Source organism: Perognathus longimembris, chromosome 14 (assembly GCF_023159225.1).
Source record: "Perognathus longimembris pacificus isolate PPM17 chromosome 14, ASM2315922v1, whole genome shotgun sequence".
Lineage (NCBI taxonomy): Eukaryota > Metazoa > Chordata > Mammalia > Rodentia > Heteromyidae > Perognathus > Perognathus longimembris.
Window position 1 is genome coordinate 26,881,030 of NC_063174.1, and position 23,491 is coordinate 26,904,520.

At 36.6% G+C, this 23,491-nt stretch overlaps 1 protein-coding gene and 1 non-coding gene across 2 annotated transcripts; one reads left to right on the plus strand and one right to left on the minus strand.

The window, feature by feature from the left end:
- The first annotated feature begins 820 nt into the window (after window positions 1-820).
- Naa30 (N-alpha-acetyltransferase 30, NatC catalytic subunit) lies at window positions 821-22,625 on the plus strand. The gene is made up of 5 exons (XM_048361967.1): window positions 821-934; window positions 1,215-2,034; window positions 7,644-7,767; window positions 8,992-9,047; window positions 19,267-22,625. The coding sequence occupies exons 2-5, from the start codon at window positions 1,216-1,218 to the stop codon at window positions 19,402-19,404; spliced, it is 1,137 nt and encodes a 378-aa protein (XP_048217924.1). The 5' UTR covers window positions 821-934; window position 1,215; the 3' UTR covers window positions 19,405-22,625.
- LOC125363682 lies at window positions 10,230-10,336 on the minus strand. The gene has a single exon (XR_007213277.1). It is a non-coding gene; the product is annotated as a U6 spliceosomal RNA (small nuclear RNA).
- Window positions 22,626-23,491: the final 866 nt, after the last annotated feature.

A 23,491-nucleotide genomic window follows, 5' to 3' on the forward strand; every position in this document is an offset into this window, starting at 1 on the left:
TGAAGCTAGCGGGACGACAGGTGAAACAGTTGGAGCACTGACAGTCGAGGAGCTACCTAGGGCATAGATCTGCTGGAGACCAAAACATGGCAATAGCCTTCACATGAATACATGATTCTGCCTAACACTTTCCACGAGCCCCGGTGTACCTATAGAATCAGTCTGCCCGAGTTTAGGAAAGTTAGCGTGAGGCGCAAAGTGATGGGAACGAAGGCCCTTTGACCAGTCCTTTCCGGTTCTTTGGTTACACGCCTGCGGTCCACCCCACGTTACTAGGCGCTCAGGTTTCCACAGCCGGCCCTGAAACTTCCTCTCCCGTTCCACGTGCTTCCCCGATCTGCTCCTTTTTTTTTTTTTTTTTAATTTCAGCCAGGACAGGACCAAAGTTACACACAGTTAAAAGGCCAGGTCCATAGGCCGTGAGCTGGCGGGATTCGCGCAGCTCCGGGCGGTAGAAGGGCGGCGCGGACGTCCGGCCGTGAGCGCCCGCCAGGCCCATCCCTTCCCGGCCGCCGCGGGTGGAGGAACCCACCAAAGCCGAGGAAGAGGGGTGTGTGGGACTCCCAGAGGCCGGCGGTCACTTCCCTGCCTACGGCCCCACACGCAGGCGCGCGACCCGTCCGCCCGAGGCCGGCCGATGGGCCGGGAGCCCGGGGGAGACACCTTCCGTCCCCGCCCCTCCGCAGGTCATCTCCCTCCACGCCCCTTTTCTCTCAGCCCCGGCAGCCGGCAGGCAAGGAAGTGTCGTGAAAGCGGGCCCAGGAAACTTTACCCGGGGTAACAGCCGAGGCGCTTTACGGCGGCGGCGGCGGAGTGGAAGCCTTGGCGGCGGCAGTGGCGGTGGTGGCGGCGGCCGCGGCGACGACGACGGCGGCGTTGGCGGCGGCGGCTGAGGCAGAGGAGTGGCGGTAGCAGCGGCGGGGACCCGTGCGGGGTGAGCCGGCCCGAGCGGGGCCAGGAGGGTGCCGCGGGGCGGGTGACAGTGAGCGTCTGGGCCCCGGTGGACGGTGGCCGGCTGAGCAGCTGGGCGGCGCTGAGGAGCGGCGGGCGGCGGGCGGCGCGGAGTTTGGGGGCCGCTCGGTGAGGGCAGGGGCGGTTTCGGCCTTTGTTCCCCCCTCCCGTCCCCTCCTCTCCTCTCCCCTCCGCCGCCCCGGCCGCCCGGCGCTGGCCGGCCGGGGCTCATGGCTTCCTCCCTCGGTGTGTGTCGCTCCTAGGATGGCGGAGGTACCGCCTGGGCCTAGCAGCCTCCTCCCACCACCAGCACCTCCGGCCCCGGCGGCCGCCGCCGAGCCCCGCTGCCCGTTCCCGGCCGGGGCCGCCCTCGCCTGCTGCAGCGAAGAGGAGGAAGACGACGAGGAGCACGAAGGCGGCGGCAGGGGCAGGGACGAGGACCGGGGCCGCAGCGGCAGGAGCCCGGCGGGCGGCGAGGCGGCGGCCAAGGGGCACCCGTGTCTCCGCTGCCCGCCGCCACCGCCTCCACCGGAGCAGCAGCAGCAGCAGCTCAACGGCTTGATCAACCCCGAACTGCGACACCTCCGGGCGGCCGCCTCCCTCAAGAGCAAAGTCCTGAGTGCAGCCGAGGCGGCCGCGATCACGACCACCCCGGACGGGGACCCTAAAGTGACTGCCACAAAAGGTGCCGGGGTATACACCGGCGAAAGATCCCCTCACTCCTTCCCTAATAATGCAAGAACTGCACTCCCCAGCCCGTCCGAGGCAGCAGCGGAGAGCGACCCCGCGGCGGCCCGCAATGGACTGGCCGAGGGCCCCGAGCTGGAGGAAGAGGAGGAGGAGGAGGAGGAAGATGAGCAGGTGCGACTGCTGTCTTCGTCCCTGACCGCCGGTTGCAGTTTAAGAAGCCCCACGGGTCGGGAGGTCGAGCCTGGGGAGGATCGGACGATAAGATATGTCCGCTATGAATCCGAGCTCCAAATGCCTGATATCATGAGACTGATCACCAAAGATCTGTCTGAACCCTACTCCATTTATACGTATAGATACTTTATCCACAACTGGCCACAGCTGTGCTTCTTGGTAAGTGGATAGTATGGAAAGTGGGCGAGCCCAACAGAGATCCAGGCCATGCAGGGCATGGGAGTGTGAGGGCCCTAGAGTTGTGCCAGTGGATGTGTCCTGCATCTCATAAATCCTTACATGTGAAGTACACACATTCCTAGTTATTTTAATGGAGCTGCCTGGAAGGTAAGACTTTATGAACTGGATTAAGTTGAAACTGATGCAGCAAGCCTATAAGATGCATGTTTCAGTGCCGGGAGAAGAGGGTCCTAATGTCCTGCTTACATTAGCTTATGATCATATTTAACCATCTTTACTCTCCCTCATCCTCAAAGCACTTCTCATTCATTTAATTTGAACATACTTCTCTTTGGGTACAGGCATTATTACTAATCTTTCAGTTGCAGCCCTAGTAGGGATTGGCTTGTCAGTCAAATTGCTGTGGCCACATTTAGTCTTACATATATGTTCGGTAATTACGGGGATTGTTTTCCTCTTCAACAGGACAGTTGGAGCTAGCCTGCTTTCTGATGCTTCATTGCAGAAGATGCTACTAACACTGGTGGCTGGCTGAAAGACTCTTGAAACTTTGAACAGTGGATTTGTAGGGAAATTTAAGTGTGAAATTGTTATTCTGATTTTTTTTTAAAGAAACGTCAAAGAATCTTAAAAATTGGTACCACTTTCTGTGGATTGTAAGGAAATTTAGGTGTGAAATTGTTATTCAGATTCATTTTTTTTTTTAAAGAAACTGGTCAAAGAGTATCTTAAAAGCCACTAGTTTGTGTGGGGTGTAATTACCAAAAAAAATTTTTAGTTACATATATTTCAAAATTACTTGGCTATACAACTGCCTGCCAGTACCAGTAATTCCTTTACAGAAATGTTGACCCAATTTCAATTGTTATGAAACCTTAACTTAAATATTAAGTGTGTATATGTTTTTGTATCATATACACACATGTTGTAATTGAAGCATGCTTTTAAAAAGGAGTGTTTTATGGTATGAGAGACAAGCTACCACTGTTATTGGTTTTAACATTGACTTAGTTGCAATCAGTAATTCTTTGTAGTATGTTTTGACAACACTCAGAATCTGACAACATAACCTAAGCATAACTGTAAATGGTAGCTTTGCTATTTTCTTTGTGTTAGTTTACTTAAACTTCAAGTTACTACCTTTGCTTAAATTCTATGTACTATTTCATGTTCTAGAAAACTGCTAATTTAAGGTTCTTGTATTTAAATTTATAAAATGTTAATGGGAGAATGACAGCACATTTACTCATGTCACATCAACTGTCATTTTTAGTAGTTGTCATTGCTAAAAATTGTAGATTTAAATGTAATGTAACCCACAAGAATGTGTAATTATTTGCCTTCTAAATTGAAATGGGGTTGGGAATGTGGTTCAGTGATGGTGGGCTTGCCTCATATGTGAGGCCCTAAGGTTGATTCTCAGTACCACACAAAAAATTTTAGGTAGATGTTTTTCTATCAGTCATATACATGTTCAGTCATTTTATAAACTTAGACTTCTTTCAACTTGTCTGCTATTTTAAACTCTAGTAAATTTCATAAACTGTAGTCTGGATTTTATATGGACACTCCCCAATTGAGTTAGTTTTTATTTTAGCCTTTGTTAGACAGTAAATGTTAAATTCTGAAAATGTAGAAATTGAAATATATTCAGGTGATTGGCCTATAAGATTTCCTAGTAAAAGTATGAGTCTGGAGGGTAGTTGGCATGCATTTTAGTTTGAATTTCTGAGTCCTTTTTTTTTTTTAAGCAAGTACTTATTTAGGATATCTGAGAGGATCCTAGAGACAATCTATGCCCAAACTTTTGTTTTGTTTTGTTTTTCCCTTGAGAAAAAGGAATGACTTTAAATATAGCAGAGAGGTGAAAGTAGAACATAGGCTCCTGGCCTTTTATTATGGTAACAAGTAAGAGGGGGGAAAATGACATACCTTTGACCCATTTTGTAAAACTCATTGTGTCACAAAGTTGACTTCACCAACTCACCTACAACATTCTCAAGAGCTTAGAAACCTGCAAAATGTTTTTGGTTTCTATGAAAAACCAGTACTAAGTTACATGGAATATATGAAGTTAGTTCTGTACAAAATTGTTAATATTTGGTTGAGCAACAAAAATGATTTTTTTGTAACTCCAGTAACTTGTAAAAAATAGAGGTCTATACAAATGTGAGACACTTTCTGTGCTTTTACCTCCTTAGAGATAATCTGCCTTTACAAGTTCTTAAATTTACCTCTAGCAATATGACATAGTATTTTCATTTTATTTGTTCTAAATTTTAACTTTCTGCCTTCCTCCAGTTTTCTGTTTGTAGTGTTCTAGAATTTTAGAATCTATTTCACATGGTACATATTTTTCATAGTTTTATAGCCATACAAGCTATCTGTTTTTTGGAGTTTAATCTTGTCAGAGATTTTCAATTTTCATGGGGGGGGTGGCCGTGAGATATTTAATAGCATGAGTTTTTCTAAAAGCACATTCAGACAGAGTTTTATTTTGGAAAATTCAAGCAAGTTAGAGATTGCTGTATAAATATACTTATCAGCAGTTTATCCAGAAAAAAATATATTGATCTTCACTATCAACATTTCATTAATAACTGTACTGGACTTTATTTATAGATGATGTGTACAACTTGACTTTTACTTCTTTAGATTCCTAATTAGGAAAATAATCTTTAAGAACTAATAGTATATATATGTGTGTGTGTATATATATTTTTTTATCTAGTAGGTAAAGGAAGATTACTTTGAAATTCCTATTTTAAGAGTATTGTCTAGTTGTATTATATTTAGTGTACTGGAATTTTATCTTTTATGATGGCTTTAATAACTAAGATGTAGCTGGCCTATAGTTTTCTATTATGTAGAATTCCCTTTCATATGAGCCCAGCTTGTGAGATCAGGTCAAAATATTTTTTGGACATTTTTTAGTTGTTCCAAAGGTGATGTACAAAGAGCTTACAGTTATATAAGTCAGGTAATGAGTAAATTTCTTTTTGTATATGTGTTGGTCATGGGGCTTTGCATTCAGGGCCTGGGCATTCTCCCTGAGCTCTTTCGCTCAAGGCTAGCACTCGTCATTTTGAACCACAGTGCCACTTTTGGATTTGTGGTGGTTAGTTGGAGATAAGAGTCTCCCAGACTTTCTTGCTCTGCTGGCTTTGAACCATGATCCTCAGCTTTTAGCCTCCTGAGTACCTAGGATTACAGGTGTGAGCCACCAGTGCCTGGTCTTGAGTACATTTCTTTTTGGACAATATCGCCCCTGGCTCTCAGTTTTTCCCTCCCATCCCTACCCACAAGTTGTATAGTTCGTTCTCAACATAATGTCTAGTGAGTACCACTGCTACATTTGTTCATCCTTTGTCTCTCCATTTCTCTGTCCCCCTTATCCTTTCAGACAGATAAATGAACAAACAAGACAAAGAAAACAAAAACAACAAAGAAGAAGCCTCTTGTTTCCATTTCCCTGAGTTCATTTTGATAAATATTATATGTTCAGAGGCACCATAGATACTGTGCCTTTGTGTTCCTCCCCCCATTTTTTTTTTTTTACTGTTTTAAATGTAGCATGTGATAAGTGATTTTATGTAGAGGTGTGTGGGTGTGTAAAACCGTATGTATATTTTCAAATTGCTACTCTTGGTAGATGGTATGTATAGCTCAGTGGTAGAGTGTACTAGTGTAGCATGTGTGAGGCCCTAGGTTCATTTCCAATCAATGAAAAACAAACCTTAGGAACCAGATGCTAGTGATCTTGTAACTCTGGATACTCAGGAGGATGAGATCTGGAGGACTGAAGTTTGAGGCCAAGTGAAAGGTCCAAGAGATTCTATTTCCAAAATAATCAGCAAATGTGGGTGTAGGCATAGAGCACCAGCCAAGCAAGCAAGCCAAATGAGTGTAGGGCCCCCAAATTGACCCCCCAACACACACCTAAAAAATAATAGAAAAGAAAAACTCAGGAGTGTAGCTCAGTAGTAAAGTACATGTTAGAGGCCTTAGGTTCAGTCTTCAGCAACAAACAATTACAAAGGTTTAGTGACCCTGGATAATTTCAGAATGTTGGCAAAACAGAACTGAACTAGTATGGGCTGAAAGTAACAATTCAAAAGGATTTTTCTGATCTAGTTTAGGTTTATGTGAAATAGATTAACTTTATCTTGCCTAAAATGATCTGTCTACAGTATGTTAAAAGAGGTTTTTTGTCATCTACAGGATAATGGACTGAAAAGTAGTTCAACAAATTAAAGATAAAAATATATATTGGGTGTAGTTGAATTAAGTACTAATTTTAAACCCATTCTTGTTTCTTTTTGTTGAAATAGTTGATTTGTGAAAATTAATTTCCATAACTACATTAATAAATATAAAACAAAAGTTGTCATATTTACATTTATCAGAAGACAGAATTTTTATCAGTTCTGGGAGTTTTTAAGAAACATTTACAATGTAATACTGGAAATTTAATCAAAATAGAGTGTTAGCATTTAAGATAGCATTTAACAATCTGGAAATCTGGTTTCTACTCATAAGAGTAGAAATATTTGTAAGTCATTATTATAATATGAACTGTAGATATTCCTCATTTCATTTTTTTGTGATAGGGTCTCCTTATATTGCCCAGAAGGTCTTAAACTCAAAACCCTCCCTCAGCCTCCTGAATGTGATGCATGCTATTGATATTCTTAGTGCTTAATGGTAATTACACACATTGGTGAGGAGTATCCTAAAAATGAGACCATCATACTAAATTAGTACTTTCTGAACTATTTAGTATCTTCTAAGTAGTTCCTTTCCTGAAAAAATAGTATCTATTTTTTTCTGATAAAAAAATTGACTACCACGCATAGTATTTAGGTGTATTTTACACTTGTATTTCATTAAAGCTATAATAAAATATTACAAAAACTTACAATACTCTACTGATGGGAAAATAGTGCAGTGTATTGCTAGTCAGTAGCTTTTTAAAAATAGTTTGTTTCCCTTCAAAACTTAAATAAGTCCTTCCTGAAGTAAATTTTTACGAACTTTTTTGTGCTTTTTTTTTAATTAAAAAAAATTTTTTTTGTTGGTCATTGGGTGAAAGCTCAGGGCCTGGGAGCTATCTCAGAGCATTTTTTACTCAAGGCTAGTACTCTACCAATTTGAGCCCCAGCTCCACTTCCAGTTTTCTGGAGGTTAGTTGGAGATAAAGAGTCTTAAGGACTTTATTGCCTGGATTGGCTTCTTCGATCTGTGATCCTCAGATCTCAGCCTCCTGAGGAGCTAGTATTATAAGCGTGAGCCACCTGGGCCTTGAATATGTAACTTGAGTGCTTACCTTATGGAAATTTTGTCTTTTCCCTAAGCTTTAATAAATACAAAAATCCATCTGCTAAAGAATATTGAGAAATTATTTTTAAACTAGAACATTTGAAGGAGTTTTGAAATTATATACTTAAAATGATCATTCCTCTCATTAGAATTCCCATTAACACTTGCTCTCTCAAAAACATTAACCAAGGGTTAGTTCTGTTTTCCCTTGGTAGTAGTGCAGTAACTGATGGCAATGTATTTTTCATAACTGTTTGTTTATTTTTAAGGCCATGGTAGGGGAGGAGTGTGTAGGTGCCATCGTTTGCAAGTTGGATATGCACAAAAAGATGTTCCGCAGAGGTTATATAGCCATGTTAGCCGTGGATTCCAAATACAGGAGAAATGGCATTGGTAAGGAAAATATTTCACTAAAAAGATGAATAAGTTATTTTCATTTTTGTGTTTTGAAAAAGATTTAACGGTAAAAATGTAGAAATGAACTTGAAGTAAGAGAAGAACTCAAGATTTTAATATTTTCAAAAAGTTTTGAGTCTTCCTGCTTTAAGTATCTAACCCTTGAAAAAGCTGACACTATTAAAATATATTAATATGCTAATACAGAGCTATGACACTGAGCTGCAATTTTTGAGACATGAACTCAAAAATGAATTATTTTCTTAATGTTTTAAGCTATTTTTAGTGATCCTCCTGCTAAGACTTCCCAAATGTCGAGACTGCAGTCATGTGCTACTGTGCAAGGCCAATATATAAGGCTTAACTGCCTTTTAAAAATAGTTCTACAGCTTTCCAGTAAGATTTTTTATTGAATTCAGCTTGGTTTATACAGCAGGTTTGAATCTGATACATTGGAAAGTGCTGGGAATGACTCATGAAAAGTGAGCAGCTTTTTGATGAATGTCAAAGGCAAAAACAATGACTTTAGGGTTTCATTCAGATATTTAGACAGTTTGTGTGAAATGCATGCATATTTTTATGTGTAGTTTGAAAAATAAGAGATTTTTAAAAAATTAGCTCAACTCAGATTTTGCATTTTTTTTCTTTTGCTGTCTCAGACATATCTGACCTAAAACTATGTTAACTTTTTTAGATGACACCATGAGAGTGGTAGACTTTGTTGTATCCATGCTTACTATAGAGTTTGCAGGAATTGACTTTGTCTTGGCCCACTGTGGCACAGTGAGTTCTTGTGAGGCTGTCCTATGCCTGTGTCAATGGTTTAGAAAGTCTTTGGCAATATCAGCTCAGGTCATGCAATAAGTTCTGGCCAGCTCAAAGAATTACTGGGTTTTTCTGTCTAGAGTATAACTTACTTTTTTCTTTTTTCCTTTCTTTTACCTTCTGGCAGAATAAAATTGTTACATGGAACAAATAATTCTATCTGAGAAAAAGGAATATATTAAGAGAGAGGTCTTTTAAGAAGAATCTTATTGTGTGTTGGTTCTCTTGGTTTATTTTGTATCTAATTTTCTCTATTTGACTTGCATGATCAGTATATTTGCATTCAAGATAGAACCTTATATTTGATACTTTTATGCTTAATGAATATTGTAATTTAGGTTCTTTAAGAAACTTAATTATATTTTTCCTTTATTAATATTGTGATCTGTATTCTAGGTACTAACTTGGTTAAGAAAGCTATATATGCTATGGTTGAAGGAGACTGTGATGAGGTAAGTCTTAACTGTTTAGTACTTTTATCCTGGGCTGTTTTCTGGATATTTAAAAAAATAAACATTCTACAATATTGTACGGCAGGTTTGGGTTGTTTTTTTTTTTGCAAATTCTTTACACAAATGCAACTTACAGATAATAATAAATTCTATTTAAAAACAGTAATTTCGATTTATGGTAAATTTTAAGGTAATGGAGTTCAATTTCTTCAGAACATAAAGGTGAAAATCCTAGACATTTTCAGTAAATAATTGTTACTCAGAAACTGTTATCAGTTGAAACCATTGCTTAATTTGCTTTCATATTGAAAAAAAATCTCAAAACATAAAATACTATTATCAGAAAATGACTTTTTGAGGGAGTACACCAGTACACAGGCTTGAACTCAGGTCTTTGGGAGGCTGACACTTTTACCAGTTGAGTCATTCCTTCAGTTCTTGCTTTTTGCTGGTTATTTTAGAGATGGCATCTTCAGATGTCAGCCTTCTAGTAGCTAGTATTACAAATGTGAGACATTGACACCCACCCTTCTGTGTATTAACATAAGAGCATCTTCTCTTTAGTTTGTTTGGAAGACCTAATAGTAGAAACAATATCTTGATATATCCTGTAGCACTGTGCTCTCTCTCTATATATACTCAGTAAATATTGGTGATGATTAAAAATGTCAACCTTTACTGTTGAATAGTGTGAGAGGAATACAGATGTCTTTAGTAGAGCAAGAATAATCACAGAGAAAGTTGTACTGGTAATTTTATGAACAATGTAAGTGATAATTGTCTTTATTATTAGATGGTGTGTTTGTGCTTGTGTTTGTTTATAAAGTCTTTTGCCATCTTCATGCGCTTAAAACTCCTTAGACTTCTTATCATTCATTTCCTTTTTCTTTTTGTGTGTGTGTGTTTTTGTCGCTCTTGGGGCTTGAACTCTCCTGGGTACTATCCCTGAGCTGTTTTCCTCAAGGCTAGCACTCTACCACTGTGAGCCATAGCACTACTTTTGGTTTTCTGGTGGTTAACTGCAGATAAGAGTCCTTGTGACTTTACTGCCCAGCCTGGCTTCAAATTGCAATCCTCAGATCTCAGCCTGAGTTGCTAGGATTACAGGTGTGAGCCACCAAGCGTCTGGCTTATCACTCTTTTTTTTTTTGTTAATTTAGTTTTTGATTTTTGGTGGCTAGTAAAAATATAGACTGCTTCACAAATTTGTGTTGTCACCTTGCACAGAGGCCATGCTAATTTTCTCTGTATCATTCCAGTTTTAGTGTCTTTTTGCTCCTGAAGCGAACACTTACCACTCATTTTCTAAGCATATTTTTATGCTGCTTTATACAAGTGAAATTATCCTGCAATGGTTGCTTTTTTTCTTGGTGCCCATACTGGTTAATTAGAGATAAGATTCAAGGACTTCCCTTGCCTCAGCTAGCTTTGAACCATGGTACTCAAATCTCAGCCTCCTGAGTATCTAGCACAGGCACAAGCCACCAATACTCTGCAACAATTCCTTTTGCTTAAGAATATTTCATTGATTTACATGTTAAAATACAAACATTTAATACAGAGTATTCTCAAAGAGAAATTTTACTAAGTTGATGGGTATATTTTGGGCTGTTGCTGCTGATAAATAGGGAGTTATTTCCAGTGAGCAGGGATATTGGAGCCAGCAAATATTTTCTTCCTATAGTTACGCTTTTTACTGGGTTGTCCTGATCACTACCTGTGAGACGCTATGTACTTTACTAACTGATCAAATGTCAAATACTATTAGATTTTTAAAAATTTCTAAGCTGTGATAGAGTTTGATAATACTGTTTTAATGTCAGTTAAATCCTAGCTTAAATATAATGTTTTAATACAGAAAAAAAATTGTTGTGGTCTTGAAAAATCAAATGTTGTTCATTTCCTTTCCTTTAAAAAAAATTTTAGTTTAAATTGGTGCAGGTCGTAGGGCTTCAATTCAAGGCCTGGGTGCTGTTTTTGAGCTTTTTTGCTCAAGACTAGTGTTCTACCACACTTGAGGCACAGCTCCACTTGCAGCTTTTTTGGTGGTTAATTGGAGTTAAGAATCTCATGGACTTTTTCTGCCTGAGTTGGTTTTTTACACCAGTCTTCAGATCTCACCCTCTAGAGTAGCTAGGATTACAGAAGTGAGCCATTTTTCTTGCTGTGTGTGTGTATCTGTGTCTGTGTCTGTGTCAGTCCTGGGGCTAGAACTTTGGGCCTGGACATTGTCTTTGAGCTTCATTTGCTCAAGGCTTATGCTCTACCACTTGAGCCATGACACTGCTTCTGGCTTTTTTCTGAGTAGTTTATTGGACATAAGAGTCTCATGGGCTTTCCTGCCCAGGCTAGCTTTGAACCGTGATCCTCAGATCTCAGCCTCCTGAGTAGCTAGGATTTCAGGTGTGAGACACTAGTATCTAACAGGGAAAAAAAGTTTTAATGTGAACAATTGCACCTGATTAGTCATAACTCAGATCAACTCATCTGTCTTCTACTTACCTACTAAGGAAAAGATCTAAGGACAATAGTTCAAAGCTAACTCAGTCAATAAAGTCTGTAAGACTCTTTAACCACCAAAAGTCCGAAATCCACTCAAATAGTAAAATACTAGCCTTGAGCTAAAAAAAAAAAATCTCAGGGACAATGCCCAGGCCCCCTTCAAGCCCCATCACTAAAAAATAAATACAAATAACTTGAGAAAAATGTTGAAATATGCATTCTAAAGTAAAATATGTGTACCCCAAATAATAAGATTTTCATGTTTGTTCTTTACTTTCATCTACTTTAAAAAAATACATTTATGGATAGGTGTTCGATCAGTATTATTAACAGGACTTTTTAAGATGTAAATATCTTTGAAATCTTCATCTCTAAAAATTTGAAAATTTTAAGTTTTTAATTGCTTAACCTGTGATTACCATGTTATTAATATCAGACCTTTGTTGTAATAATGTAAATTAAGTTTATAGTATGTGACCTTCAAGCATTTTTGCTTGAAAATGATGTCATTTAATGCTTTGTCTTTTTGTGGCACACAGACTTTGAAGCCTTGTGAATTCTAGAAAACTGAGCTGTACTTCTAGTCCTTAATTTTTGACTATATGTATTAAAAATATTTCTTCTGCAGATGCTATTGGCTCATGCCTAAAATCCTAGCTACTTAAGACACTGAGATCTGAGGATTTCAGTTCAAAGGCAGCTGGGGTAGGAAAGTCCATGAGACTCTTATGTCCAGTTAATCCCCCAAAAAGCTGGAAGTAGAGCTATGACCAAAGTGGTAAAGTGCCAGCCTTGAGTGAAAAAGCTAAGGGACAGCATTCATGCCTAGAGTTCACTCTCTTTCTTCCTACCCCCCCCCATGCACACACACACAATTGTACAAAAAACTCCCAACAATAGTAATAAAAACAAAACAAAATCTCCTTTTGAAAACTAGAATAGCCCTACAGAAAAGTAGAATAGTAAAAACTACCAGGTAACTTTCTATTATATGCGCTTTTTTGTGTGTGTAGAGGGACTTGAACTGTGTGGTTGCTCTCCCTGAGCTCTTTAGCTCAAGGCTAGCGCTCTACTACTTTTGAGCCACAGTGCCACTTCCTATTATGTGCATTTTGATGTTTTCTTTACCATTCTTTTGCTGTCTATACGTAGCTTTAATAGGCAGTTTCTCTCTTGTCTAAATAATACGCTGTATGACTTGTTGCAGACTATTTACAATTTGCTTTCAACTCTGAGACTATTGCTAAATTTGGTTATCCTAATGCTACTTATTTCTAGTGACATACAAGTTAATGCATCTACATCTTTTTAAATTCTAGACATGAAATGAGTAAGAATATAAAGTATGCTATTTTAGCAATAATTACTAGATTCATTTATTAGGAGCCAAGTAAACTTAAGATGTTTTCTGATTAAAATGAATACATAATAAGGGTAGAATGGACAGGCTATCTTTTTTTTCCCTCCAAAATTCTGTTTCAGAATGGAATAATACCTTTAAAAGCTTTTAAAAATTCACATAAGCATATATTATTAATTTAGTGACCTTAACTTCATTTATTGCTTTCAGTCTTAGATCTCATTACACTATCAACAGCTTTCAGTGAGTTTCCTTATGTCATCTTTACACAAAGTGTATTTTGATAATTATGTGTCCTCCATTCTCTTTCCCCTCTCCCTTGTCTTTGTGGTCCCCCATAACAGCCCAACAGTTACATTCCTGTTACATGTATGTATACATATATATATATATATATATAGTGTGTGTATATATGTGTGTGTGTGTGTGTGTACATATATATTTGGCATTTTTAAAAGTTTGGATTTCAAAAACGAGTAAAAAAGTGATATTGGGCTATGTGTATATATTGTAGCTGAAACTCAGAGCCTCACATCCTCACTACAGTGTGCTTACTTAACAGCTGACATTCTACCACCAGAGCCATGCCTCATTCTGGCATTTTATTGGCTAATTGGAGATGGAGTCACTTAGACTTTTATTCCCCAACTTGGCTTCAAATCAAGATCTCCACATTGCAGCCTCCATGTAGTCAAGATTGTAGGCATAAGCCATTGGCATCTGGTGATATGTGACTTTTTGAACTTAACCTCATTCAACATGATGATATCTAGCTCCAGACATAGTTCCTCAAATGATATAATCAATTTTTTTAAGAAAATGAATTTGTTCATAATGTTTAGTTCTAAACAGCTTACAAATACACTTTGATGCTATAGCTTTACAGCTAGCAAAATAGTTGACCTAACACTCATAAATATAGTGGAGAGAAAATCTAGTATCCACTAACATTTCTCTGCCTAAATTATTCTTTTTTTGCCAGTCCTGGGCCTTGAACTCAGGGCCTGAGCACTGTCCCTGGCTTCCTTTTGCTCAAGGCTAGCACTCTGCCACTTGAGTGTGGCCACTTCTGGTCGTTTTCTATATATGTGGTGCTGGGGAATTGAACCCAGGGCTTCATGTATACGAGGCAAGCACTCTTGCCACTAGGCCATATCCCTAGCCCCTAAATTATTCTTTTAATATCATAAAAAAGGAATTCAAATAGACTGCATAATATATATGGGCAAAAAGGCAATAAAGTGAATCTCTGGAAAACACAAAAGTATATAGCATGTTATCACATTAAAATGATAACATCCTAACATTCCCTTTAAAGGATAGGTTTATCAATAAAATATATCTTAGTATTATGGTATTTCATTAACTGCAAGTTAAATGTAGGTCTATCTATATATACATCAGCTTAATAAAGGACCCTTTCCCACTGCTCTCATTAATAAAAGAACCATAATTAAATTTTAAATAGGCAACATGATTAACTACATGGTTTGAGATATAGGATGAAAATTTGTAAAAAATTAGTTTGAAACACAGCAAATGTGTATTATATGTAACAGCAAAGTTAACACATTAAAAGTCAACTCTTTAGTATTTTTGTCTTGTGTGAACTTCCCATGATGAAAAACAAACTTTGGTGATGGAAGACAAAAATAAACTGTGTTTTGGAACTTATTTTCAAGTGGAAGAGGAATATGATCTCAGTAAAATTAAAGACTAACACAGATCCTAAGAAAGTCTTCTTTAAAAAAAGTTTTTTTTTTTAATGACCCATGTGTGTTTTGATGTCTTGTGTTGATTCATTCATTGGTTATGGAAGCACTTCTGTTTATTTCATAGTTAAGCTATTGTGAACAGAGCTCCAGTAAACATGGGCATACAGGTAGATGGCTGTACTTCCTTTCAGATACATGCCCAAGAATAGTTTGGTGAGCTTTTTGAGGAACCTCCATAATGAACCCCAGTGATTGGACTAGTTTACAACCTATCAATAGTGTATAAGGAATTTCTACACCCTCCTTCCCATCCTTGAATGTGCATCAGCATTTTTTGTTTTCTTGTTGATAACCATTTTGACTAGGTTGTTAAAATTTTCATGTATCAGCCATTTGTATTTCTTCTGAGAATTGTGTCCTATTCATTTGTCCATTTGTTATTGGGTTATTAATTTACTGTTGTTGGGTTGTTTTTTTTTTTAGCTCTTTGTATATTCTGGATATTAAACGTCCATTGAATAGCTAGCGAAAGTTTTCTCCTGTTAGGGTTGCTTTTTGGTTCTGGTCATTATTTCTTTTGATATACAGAAAGTTTAATTTGATGCAGTCACGTTTATCTATTTTTACCCTTTATTTTCTGGGCAATTGGAATTTTTCCAAAAAAAATTACCTGTATTTATATCTTCCACAGTTTCCCAATAGTAGTTTCAGATGTTGCATTTAGAGTTTTGATTAATTTGGAGGGTTTGTTTTGTTTTGTTTGCTTTTTTAAACGGGAGAAAATAGAGCTCTACTTTCAGTCTCTTATATGTAGATGGTTGGTGTTCCCTGCACCATTTGTTGAAATGGCTATGTTTTCTCCAGTGTGTGTTTTTTGCTCCTTTCTGAAAAATTAGGTGACTGTAGTTGTGTTTTATTTCTGTTTCTCTTTTTTGTTGTTGTTTCATTAGGCTTTGAGTCTGCTTTTGTGCTGGTATCATGCTTTTCGTTACTGTGGCTCCCTAGTGCAATTTGAAGCCTGGTATGGTGATACCTCCTATTTTGCTCTTTTGGTCAGATTTACTTTTGTTCTAAAGATCTTTTATGCTTCTGTATGAATTTGTAGATTGATTTTTCATATTTCTGCAAATGTCTTAGAGGTATTATAGATATTACATTGAACCAGCACCCTGCTTATTTTACTTATTTATTTTCAAGTCTAGTGAATGGGATTTTTTTCTGATTTCTTTCTCTGCCTGTCCATTATTGATATTAAAAAAAAAAAAGCTATCCATCTATTTGCTAGTATCTCAGGCCTGTAATCCTAGCTACTCCTGAAGCTGAGATCTGAACATTTCAAAGCCAGCCCAGGCAGGAAAGTCTGTGAGATTGTTATCTCCAATTACCTACTATAAAGGTTGGAGGTGGAGCTGTGGGCTCATGTGGTAGAGTTCTATCTTTGAGCAAAAACAGCACAGGAATAGTGCCCAGGCCCTGAGTTCAGTCCCCAGGATTAGCACAAAAAGAAAAGCTACTGATTTCTTATATCCTGTCATATTTTTTTTTAGAATTATTAGGTCGATCCAGGGGTAGTTCAATAGAATCTTTTGAATCTTTTAAGTATTTTAGAATTGTATCACCTATGAATAGAAATAATTTGACTTATTTTCTCCTTGTTTGAATCCTTTGTATTTCTTTTTCTTTGTTCTGGCAAAAAATTGTATATTGAATGAGAGTGGGGAGAGTGGATACTCTTGTCTCACTCCAGACTTTAGAGGAAATAATCTCAGTTTTCCCTTGTTTGGTATGACATTAGCTATAGGCTTGTCAACCCGTATCTTTTGTTTTATTCATATATTTAGTCCTTCTAGTCCTACTTCGTTGTTGTTGTTTTTGGTTTCAGGCCTGGGCACTGTCTCTGAACTTTTTTTTAACCTAAGGCTAGTGTTTTACCACTTAGCCACAGCTCACGTCCAGCTTTTTAGTGGTTAAGAGTCTCAAGGACTTTTCTGCTGGGGCTGATTCCAGGTTGGCTTTGATCAGCCCAGGCTGGCTTTGAACCATGGTACTCAGATCTCAGCATTCTGAGTAGCTAGCATTACAGGGATGAGCTACCATCACCTCTTTTTCAGAGCTTTTATCATAAAGGGATATTGAATTTTGTCAAAAAATTTTGTGTGTGTGTGTGTCAGTTGAGATGATCATGTGATTTTTTTCTTTTCTTTTTTTTTTTTTTGGCCAGTCCTGGGGCTTGGACTCAGGGCCTGAGCACTGTCCCTGGCTTCTTTTTGCTCAAGGCTAGCACTCTGCCCCTTGAGCCACAGCACCACTTCTGGCCATTTTCTGTATATGTGGTGCTGGGGAATTGAACCCAGGGCCTCATGTATATGAGGCAGGCACTCTTGCCACTAGGCCATATCCCCAGTCCCATGTGATTTTTTTAAATAGGTATACATATAGAACATAATGGTTCAGTTCTTTTTATTCTCCATCAAAATAAAAAATTATTTTTTTTAGCTTTTTAATTACATGTCTATTGCTGTGTTCATTATATGTGTTTAATATGTTTAACATTCTGGTTTCACTGGAAACATTTTGGCTGTGTGACAGGATGCTAGATAAATAACAGAATAAAATATAGTTAAACTAAGTTACAAGGATTTTTATGAGTGGTTTAGCTTAACTAAACTGTTTATGAGAAGCTTGGGATTCTGCATCCATCTTCTGTCACTTAGCAATTGTGTGACAGGAGGCAAGTTATCTAATTTTTTCTACTGTCACTTCTGTCTGTATACTGTGATATTAAGTTTTGTTGTAAAGGAGCAATAATTAGTTCATTCAGCAGATGCCAGTAGAAGACCATCTAGGTGTGAGACAACAATGGGCATACTTGGTCTACCTGAACTTCTAGCCTACAGTGTTAAAAATGTCCAAACTGTAATGATTTGGCCTATTCTTACATAATACTTCCATGTGTGGAGTAAAAGAGATTTAAATAGCTAATTTCCAGTATAAACCCAGATCTAATATGTTTACAAGAATATAAATGCTTAAGTATTAAATTTTTTTCTGGCATTTTCTGTTCTGTTGAATGATATAGAAATGTATCATTGATGTAAATAAACATAATGTAAATAAATAAATATAAAAATAAACAGTATAAATATAAAATAATAAATATAGAATATACAAATATAGAATAAATATAATCTTTAATTTTAATTGGAGTAACTTAATGTAATTTTCTTCTTGGTAATTGAGCTTTATTAATTTATTAGAATGTTGTTTAACCAGAATTTAACTCAACTATACTTCAGTTGTGTCTCTATTTAGCTACCCTTTAGATGTGTTTTGATATTTTAGATTGCCAAATATCAGTGAAGGAGGACCTAGATCCCCTTTGTCTTTTTCTCATTTACTGTTTTATTTTATTCTGGGAAATGATCAAGGGGAGTACTGAAGGGTGGTTACTGTTAAGCCTTAGTTCCTATTTGGACTCCCAGTTCTTGCTCTACTGGTTGCCTTAGGTTACAGTCATCTGTAAAATAGAGATAACTATATCTATTTGATAGTTAATGTGAAAATAGATATTACTTTCTTGGCTAAAAATTTCACACTCTTGTTTCTTGTGAAATTAATTACAAATTTTGCCTTGTTGCAGCGTTAGCGTTTCTCATATTAAATTGCCTTAATATATTTTAGGTATAATTAGTTCCTGACCTAATAACAGAATTTCAGGAATTCCCTAAGAGCATTACTTAAAACTGAAACTTATATTAATTAGACTAGAAGATTCTTTAATGAACAGAGAAACTTTAACTTTTAATTCTGACCTTAAGTTAGTTTTCTGTATAGCCTTTTGTGTGTGTGTGTGTGTGTGTGCTTGTCTCAGTTCCTGGGTGCTGTTTCTGACCTTTTTCACTCAAGGCTAGTGCTCTACTACGTGTGCTACATTTCCATTAACCACCATTGATGGTTAATTGGAGATAAGAACCTCACAAACTTTCCTGCTCAAGCTGGCTTTGAACCTAGCCACCAGTGCCTGGCTGTACCAGTTCCAAGTGTACTGTTCCAAGTGTTATAGGAAGACTTATACTTGGTCTTGAAGTATTTTTGATTTTTGGCCTTTTAGAGGTTTGATTTCATCATGCACTTTGGTTTCATGAGTTAATTTTATAGGTATTTGATTTCAGGTGATGTTTTTTCATTTGGTATTCTGGTCATCTAAAAAGCATGTCATTACTTTGTTTAATGTTTATGTAAACTTGTGTCATAAAATGAAAAGTGCCAAGAACACATTTAGTTAAGAAATAATTAAGAGCTTTCTGTGTGTCCAACAGTATGTTTGTTGCAGAGGAAGCAACTGTGGGGGAGATACACATTGGTCCCTGTCCTTCTTTCCACATCTTTGTTTTTGTATGAAACATATTTCCATTGCTAAAAATTCCAAACAATAAGTTGCTAGTGATCCCACCCTTGCCCCTTTGACTGAAATGTAATTATTACCATTATGATGACTATTTTTCTGTCCATCAGTATTAGTATCATTAGGTTTTAAGCTAATCAGTATAGTATGTTTTTTGTAAATATTTGGTCTGATCATACACTTTGTAAGTTTTCCAAATTACAAATTATAATGTAGTTTTCTCTTATTTCTTTGAAGGTTGTTTTGGAAACAGAAATAACAAATAAGTCTGCTTTGAAACTTTATGAAAATCTTGGTTTTGTTCGAGATAAGAGGCTATTCAGATACTATTTAAATGGAGTTGATGCACTGCGACTTAAACTGTGGCTACGTTAAGAAACTGACATCAAAGAACAACTTCCAACCACAAAGAATCGACTTTTGCATGCAATGCAATTTGTACAGAATTGCTTTGCAGGTGGATTTAATAATTTCCATACAGCTCTTACCTGTCAGTGTCTCATTGAGTGTCGCACAATATTTGTTGCACTTTGGCATGGCGCGTTTGTTCTGAATTAAAAGAGATTGTTTTAAACTTCAAGCGTTCTTTTGGTACCAACAAGATGTGCCATTTGATAGCCAAGATTTGTTCATTTGCAAAGTCTACTGACAATGTTATTTACATAGTGACCATTTTATCACAGAACCAGTGAATGGAACATGATTTTTGTTCCTTAAAAAAAGCCAGTGTAGATTGTAAAAATCTTTTAAGCATACAAACATTTCACATGAAACCTGCCATAGTTTTCTGAAGGGAGTGAGGGAAAAGCTTCAATTTAAAATTTTATTTTTCAATATTAAATTTCCATTCTTGAATTTTGGTACCTCAGTGATTAGTGAATGAAAAAAATGTAGGGTGGGATATGTCTTACAATGAGTAAAGATAACAATTAAATTGTGTCTGCCAGTGCCTGTGTAGATAAGTATTCTTGTCTTCTTCATCTATAGTTTTCTATTGCATGCTGACTTTCTTTTCTTTAAGGCCTTTACAAGCAGACTTTTATTTTTATTTAAATCAAAATTCGATAATAAATTATTTCAGATTTTTATAATTTGGATACTTTTTCCAGGTGAGTGACAGAGTGCTTTACTTTAGAGATCTCTTTCCTTACAGTAAGAAGTTCAGTCTACTTGGAAAATGTTTGAGAAATAGCTCAAAAAGGATAAGAAAAATTGATGGAGCTGGGAATTGCTGGGTTTTAGATGCACTTTTTTTTTCAAGAGTGGGGGATCTTTTTGGAAAATAATAAAATTAATGTAAATTGGTATGATTTTATTTAATCAAAATTATTGCAAAGCTGTGAAGAACAGCTTCAATAAAGTAGCTGGTTTTTTGTTTTTTTTTTTTCCCATTTAACTAAGATTATATTTTGCTTCCATTTCTTAAAATGTTTCATTTTTGGTTTTTGGTCTTGGAAATAAATTTAAAGGTGCGTTGTACCCATTTTAAGCTGCTTTATTTTCTTTTCACTTGTATGATCAGATTTTTTGAGGAACTTTGTTCTATTCCTCCAGAAAGACGAAAAGGAGAAATGCAAATCTTTTTGTAAATGAGTTCTTATGGTTTTCTAAACAGCTATTTTCACTGTATTCAAGATAATCAGTTCAGTGTAACAAATTTTAAAGTTAATTTGTTTCAGTTGAGTCAGTAAACCTGTATTTGATAATTTTATTTAATTGGAAAACCTAGATAAGTAAAAGGATGAACTTTCTGAATAAATATTTTGTAGGTATCTGTGTTATTTTCATTTGAATATGCATTATATCTGTCTAGAATTTGGTTTGAATTTTATGACTATAATTACTGTATTTTTTAAAACCCTACCTCCATTAACACTTGGTAAAGGCCCCTGTTCAGGAAAGTTTGTTGCTCTTTTTTTTTTTTTTTAAGGAAAGCTGCTCTTTGTTTATTATAGTGTTTTGAAAGTGAACATGGTAACAGTACTTCTAAAAATAAAGATACACAATTTATATTTGATGAAAATAAAAACTTCCTGTTGGTGGGATCATTTATAATTCCTTATTTTTAAGAAAACATTTTCTATTTTACATTGCTTTTTGAAGTTGAATGGGCAGAATATTGGTTATATTAAAAATGTAATGACCAAACAGTACTTAGCTTTTCAGCTGACCATTTTGTCAGTTTTTGGTCCAGCTTTATTTGGGTTATAACATTCAAAAAATGTCAATCATAGTGATACTTCTGTTATATTGAATAACAGAAGGAAACTAGCTAATGAAGGAAACGAGATAAAACACTATTTACATCATCATATTTTATTTTTCTCCTTTATATTTGACTTGCTGGTTCTTAGGTATTGTTGGTGTACATATATTTGCTTGACTCACTAATGGGGGCAGTTGTAAAATAGATACATACTATCATCAGTTCAATCATTTTTATATTTTTGCCAGATTTTCATTGAAACCACCACTACTGACCCTAACCCCCAGTATTGCTGAATTAACTGGACAGATTGACAAGGCTTTTATAAAGATGGCTTTTAACTAGTGATTAAAAAGTCAAATTGTTGCCATATTGTTCAACTGCTGTATGTTGAGTATCAGCGTACTATAAATCTTTAATTCATTATGCAAAAATTGTTTACCTAAAATTTAAAATTGTAGCATGACAATCTAGCACTCAAACTAAAAGCCTATATTCAAGTTGAACTAGCATCAGACTAAGATAGTAGGTTTTCATTTTTCTTACATTAGTTTAAAATGGTTCCATTTATAATTGACAGGGTTCATTTGGCTAAAACTGAGCAAAACTGGTATAACTTTCTTCCAAGTGGGTTCTGTCTCTTTAAAACTGACTGTACTATCAACTGACACTGGTTTGGCAGTAATACTGCTACCTTATTAAGCTACATAGTATTAAAGCTGTTGGACATACTGCCAATTTTGATACGGGCTAAATAACTTTCCTTCCATTGAAATGAAACTACTTGGTTTAGAGAAGTCCACAGATCTGAAACCATAAAGTAGTTTTTGAAGGTGATGCCAACCAAATGAAAAAAACTTCTATTAAAAATTGGTGTATATATATATACACACACACACACACACACACTTTTTTTTTCTTTTCCCGGTTACCTTCCTTCTTGCTTGACAGATCTGTGTAAAGGAGTTTGTCATGTTTTAACTTTCCCTGCCCTGTGTTACAGTATTAGCTGACATGTATAGAACTGGATGTATATGTTTTTATGGTGTCTAAAATCATGAAGTTCATCACTGTCCAGGAGCATAGACAAAATCAAATCAGTAGCGCATCAGTTTAAATGCACCATGACATCACTAAAATGAGTGCTATAAGCTTATAGGGCTTTCAGGTTTGTAAAGACATAACCATAAGTTATATTGACATCAGATACGAGTTGAGTATAAGTGTATCCCAAAATATTGGACTGTTTGATGACTGGATATTGCTTCATAATTTTTTTTCTATTTATCCTTTTGAAGAGAGATTTAATGGGATCTGAAATGTGCAAGCTGTTGAAAAAAGATGCAGTCAAATAAAGTATGGTTAAGTTGTGTTTGCATTTTTCTTTTAAGGTGCAGCTGTATGCATTTTATGATTGGGTTTTGCTTTTACTCAGAAAAAAAATCCTAGTTATTTGAAAGAAATGATAAACAATTTGAAAGAAATGATAAATGTTATCTACTTTGTGATCTGAAAAAAGTAAAATTTAACATGAACTAAAAAAGCAATTATAGTTAGTCAACTCATATACCAAATATCAATACAAATCACTAGTATTTTTGTGTGCATTAAACTTAACATTAACTTTTTTAGTTCTTGTTCAATAGTAGTTATTCCTTTGACAGTTTTATTTTAATTGTGGTGTATTGTTTTTTGTTTGCACAGTCCCTTCTTGTATAAATACTATTTTTCTTTTGCTAAACACTAGTAAATCAGTACCATAAAAGGGCTTTTTGTCCCATCTTGGGAAACTTAAATTAGCAGCTTTGCATCCTTTCGTACTTCAGAATTTTCAAGTATTTCTAGGTCAAACTACTTGTTTTAATTTTTATGACTGCTAAATTACTTTTTTATGCATGCCAAAAATTCATTATTTATAATGTGAGAATATCTAATTGAGTTCACGTTTGACTTGGATCTATAAATTCAGCCTAACTATAGGAAAGTTGGCACCATTAGTGCCTTCATTGAAGACAGTATCTCACATAGAGAGATCTCTCATAGAGGTAGATATGGATAGATAGTGCCATTAGTGCATTCATTGAAGACAGGATGGACGGATGGATGGATAGATGATAGATACTGAAGACTTTACTGTCTTAGTGGTGGTGCTTAAACTTTTAGAAATAGTATAGAAGAGTATTCTCTTCAGATTAGCACTGTTCAGTTGCACTTTTAATGATGGAAATCTTGTACTGTCTAATATGGTAGCCAATA